At 39.2% G+C, this 4,245-nt stretch overlaps 1 protein-coding gene across 1 annotated transcript; it reads left to right on the forward strand.

Annotated features, from left to right (window-relative positions):
• Nucleotides 1–210: 210 nt before the first annotated feature.
• LOC116378377 (growth/differentiation factor 11-like) lies at nucleotides 211–3,616 on the forward strand (the record flags this gene model as incomplete). The annotated part of the gene is made up of 2 exons (XM_031840241.1): nucleotides 211–552; nucleotides 627–3,616. Coding segments are annotated over 2 exons (471 nt in total), but the record flags the coding sequence as incomplete, so codon positions are not given.
• Between the last annotated feature and the right edge of the window lie 629 nt (nucleotides 3,617–4,245).

Below are 4,245 nucleotides of genomic sequence, written 5' to 3' on the forward strand. Positions count from 1 at the left end.
CTAGCTGTTTCCTTAAAAAAAATGAGCAAATAAGCGTACAGTGTCCTTTTAAGACATAACGTGCCATTAAGCAGTGATGTCATGTACTGTAGAGGTTTTCTTCTTCTAGTCAAAGAATTGTATTTTTCTTCACTGATATGTCCGCCATGTCGTTGTTGTCTTATAACCACCTCTTCCTCTCTGTCCTGCCTCTCCTCCCCCTGATTCCAGCAGCCGTTCCTGGAAGTAAAAGTTCTCGAGACGACCAAACGCTCTCGGAGGAACCTCGGCCTGGACTGCGATGAGCACTCCACTGAGTCTCGCTGCTGTCGCTACCCTCTGACTGTGGATTTCGAGGCGTTCGGCTGGGACTGGATCATTGCCCCCAAACGCTACAAAGCCAACTATTGCTCTGGCCAGTGCGAGTACATGTTCATGCAGAAATACCCGCACACCCACCTGGTCCAGCACGCTAACCCCCGAGGCTCTGCAGGGCCCTGCTGTACCCCGACCAAGATGTCCCCCATTAACATGCTCTACTTCAATGACAAGCAGCAGATCATTCATGGCAAAATCCCAGGGATGGTGGTGGATAGATGTGGCTGCTCTTAGGCTGCAGGGGGGACGCACACTTGTGTACAGCCACCATCCCATCAAACCACCCAAAACCCTTACGGAGCTCTCCCTTGGCACCAGAACCCACTCCTCGGCACCAGATTTCACTTTTGCTCAGCCACAAAATCATCTCACTGGGTTTCCATTTGTCCAGTAACTAAATTGATTCTAACTGTAAAAAAAAAAGAAAAAGTTATGAATCAAACATGAATCAAAAAAAGAACTGAGTGATGGAAATACAGTACATTATGAATAATTAAAGAGGTTGTCCTTGTGGAGCAGCTTCAGAAAAAGGTAAATGAGACAAAACTATGTCATAGAGTACGTGTTAGTTTTGTGGGTTTTTGAAGTTGTTGTTATTTTTAAATGGCATCTTTGTCCAGGTTAGTGGATTGAGATGACGGGAGACATAAGCATTTACAATAATTTTAAAGCAATTTCAGTTTGAAGGTGAGTTTGGAAATATACACGTATGCTTACTTACGGGTGAGATTTGATCCACAAAAATGTTTGCACGGGGGCATTATCAGAATTATTTTGTAATCCATCACTTTAACAAAAAGAACTAAACCCATGCTAATATGAGGAGGGTTTACCTTTAGAAATACTCTTTGTATAAATCCAAAATCTTGTTTACAGATGCTTAGAGATGTGCTCTAGAGATGTAAAGTGTTGAGGAGTTCCAAAACCAAACCTAGACCCTCTATTAATGTATAACACTCCAGTGTGACATTCTTGAGTATCTATGAAACCTTTCACAGGTACTTTGATCTTTTTTTATGTGTAGTCTTGTAAAACTCAAAAAGAAACAGGGAGAGAAGAGGTTATACTATTTTCACTCTGTCTTTCAAAGCGGATAAATAAAGCCAGTATAGCTATTTCTGCCATTCTGCAAATGTAGATAAGACATATTTAGGTTTCACTGCGACACTAAAGTCTAAAACTAAGTACTGTAATGTAGATGCATCCTGAAGTTATTTTGCACCACCTGGGAGAGGAGGAGGCGCAGGATCCTGCAGGATGACACCAATACATGTCTTTCACTTTAACACCCTCAACTTTTGCATTAAATGTTTAAAACAGAGAAGTAAATTCACAGTTTCATAACTTGAAGGGGGCCTAGGACTGAGCACGTAATAACAGACAGGAAGCTAAATCCATACCCTGAAATACGACATACGAGGGTGACGGTAATGCTCAAATGTTCCCCCTGCTGTGAATTATTGAACTGAAAATAGCACAACACAGGATCACAGGATTACTCGTACTTACAGCAGTGTTTGCATCCGTGTTAAAAAGTACTTTTGAATTTAGAAAGAGCAGTAGCTTCATTACTCACAAAGTTCATTCACTTTTTCTCAATGCTAGTTTCAGAACAGAAGAACATAAAAATCCTTTAAGTGCAGAAATAATGGCTTTTATAAATCACAACAGACCACAGTACACGTTCAGATCAAGACAATGTAACTCAACAACTGACTTTTGTTTAGAGAACATATTTGATTGCTTTTTGAAATGCCCCCATTCATCTCCACCTCGACTTTGTCGCCATCATCATAAAATATTGTTAGTGCTTGAACACAGAGTAGATTAGTAATGCTTGAAGTCTGTCTTTGTCTCCTGGATGTCAAAGCAAAGATATCCTTTTGTTGTAAACGAAAGCACTATGCTGTTGGATAAAGGAAGAGCCTTCTGACACTATATATAAATGATATATGTATATATTAAAAAAAAGGGATACAAAAACCTTTTTTTGGGGCACTCTACCTTACCAACAATAAATTTTGCACTATGGGACGTTCATGGCGTGAGGAGGTAAAGTGTTGTTTGTGTTTTACCAAGCACAAGAGAGCTTGTACAGTATAGGATGAAAAAAAAAGAAAAAAAAAACTATTCAAGCTTCTGGTGATAAACCATGAACTAGAGAGGTTATCACTTCTTGTTGATACCATCACGCTTTCCTGACGTTTGTCTCAAGCGGGGGCCTGTCCATACACTCACACACTTTTATCCAATCTGGAACCTGGACTTACTGTACCAGCGGCCTGAAAGGCCTCCTTGCCCACTGTGGGTGATAAGTCGTATGTATAATAAGTGTCTGGATCAATGAAAATAGAATGCTTTAACTGGAAATGGCCCACCCACCAATTTTAATCTGTTACCATGTTAGAGAGACTACGTCCTTTTGACTGAAACAATGTGTCGACTGTCTTGCATAGACATGTTTTTGCCTTTGTGTGTATTTTAAGTGAAAGCACCCATGTAAGAATGGGAGGAGTATCCAGGGATTGTTAGCCAAAGTAGAGGATGACATGTTGTGTGCTGTAACTTTTGTGATCGCAGGAATATGCTAGAACATTTCAAAGGGAGGAAAAAGCTGGTTTAGGGGCAGTGGTTGGAAATAATTCAACTGGTCAATTTTCTATTTATTAATACTAATTACAATGCATTTCAAAGTCTGTCTACCTCACTGTAGCCCCCTCAAAACCTTGCTTTTTTAAATTTGTCATCGATTAATCTGTGCAAACATTTAACCAATAAGACCCCCCCACCCCCCAAAAATGTAGATGAAAACCACAGGGTCTCCTTGCTCTCAGGTTCAGATTGAGTTATTGACAGAGTGACTGATGGTAGCGGCTCTGGTAATGTGTGGTCAAAAGAAATAATTAGCTGTGCCCACATCTATGGCTTGGTGAGAAGTCGCATTTTGAATTTTAGTGTTTGTATACTGGTATGTGTGAGAGTGTTTTCATATAAATATATGAGAGTAAGAAATCTCTATGTAAATACCTACCCAAATGTTGACATTTATGATGTTTTGGACAGGTTCGCCGCTTCCAATGTTTTTCTCACTTTCCCCCTTCATTCCTCCATTCTTTGTGTAGTTTTAAAAAAAGAAAATCACCCCAACTTTGTAGTTTAATGGTTGTGCATATGAATAACTGTTCAATTGTTATTTTTGCCTTTTGTTGTTTATTTACTGTCATTTTTCTTTTGTACAATAAATCATTTATTTAGCTTATGGGATTTGTTGTTTATTTCTGAAAGTTCTGATAAACCCACTGTTCACTATAACTGCTCAGCACCAAACAGAAGACAGACACATTTAGCAGCTAGCTGGTAAACATAGTGGAGCACGTAGCCGCTAAAGAGACGTGTATTTCTCTTAGGAGTTGGTGGAGACCAAAAACAGAGCTAAAAGAGGGTGAATATTGGATTTACATCCATCACGTTCAAATTCATGCTCATGTTTCTCCGTGTCTGCTACATGTGTGAATAGTCAACTGTTTGCTAACATGTGCATCATATCAACTTAAAAGATGAAAATATGTCAGTTTTGTGTTTACAGCTTGTTTCTGCTACAAATGGGAAGACACTTTAGCGAGCTGTAAGTTACAAAAATAGCAGGAGAACAAACCGTACAGCCGATTAAACTTTATTGACAATATTTTGTTTTAAAACAGGGGAAAAAGCAGAAACCTTTATTTATTTATCTTGTTTTGTTGTTTGATTGGTAGGCAAATTTAAACAGATTGAGTCATTGGAGTCAGTTTATAAAATATGCATCAAGTTTTTTATTGGAGAATATACACTCTCCCCAGGTTGCTTTCACACCTTGAGAAGCACACACACACACACACACACACACAC

Source organism: Anarrhichthys ocellatus, unplaced genomic scaffold (assembly GCF_004355925.1).
Source record: "Anarrhichthys ocellatus isolate YVR2014 unplaced genomic scaffold, GSC_Weel_1.0 scaffold2496, whole genome shotgun sequence".
Classification (NCBI taxonomy): Eukaryota; Metazoa; Chordata; class Actinopteri; order Perciformes; family Anarhichadidae; genus Anarrhichthys; species Anarrhichthys ocellatus.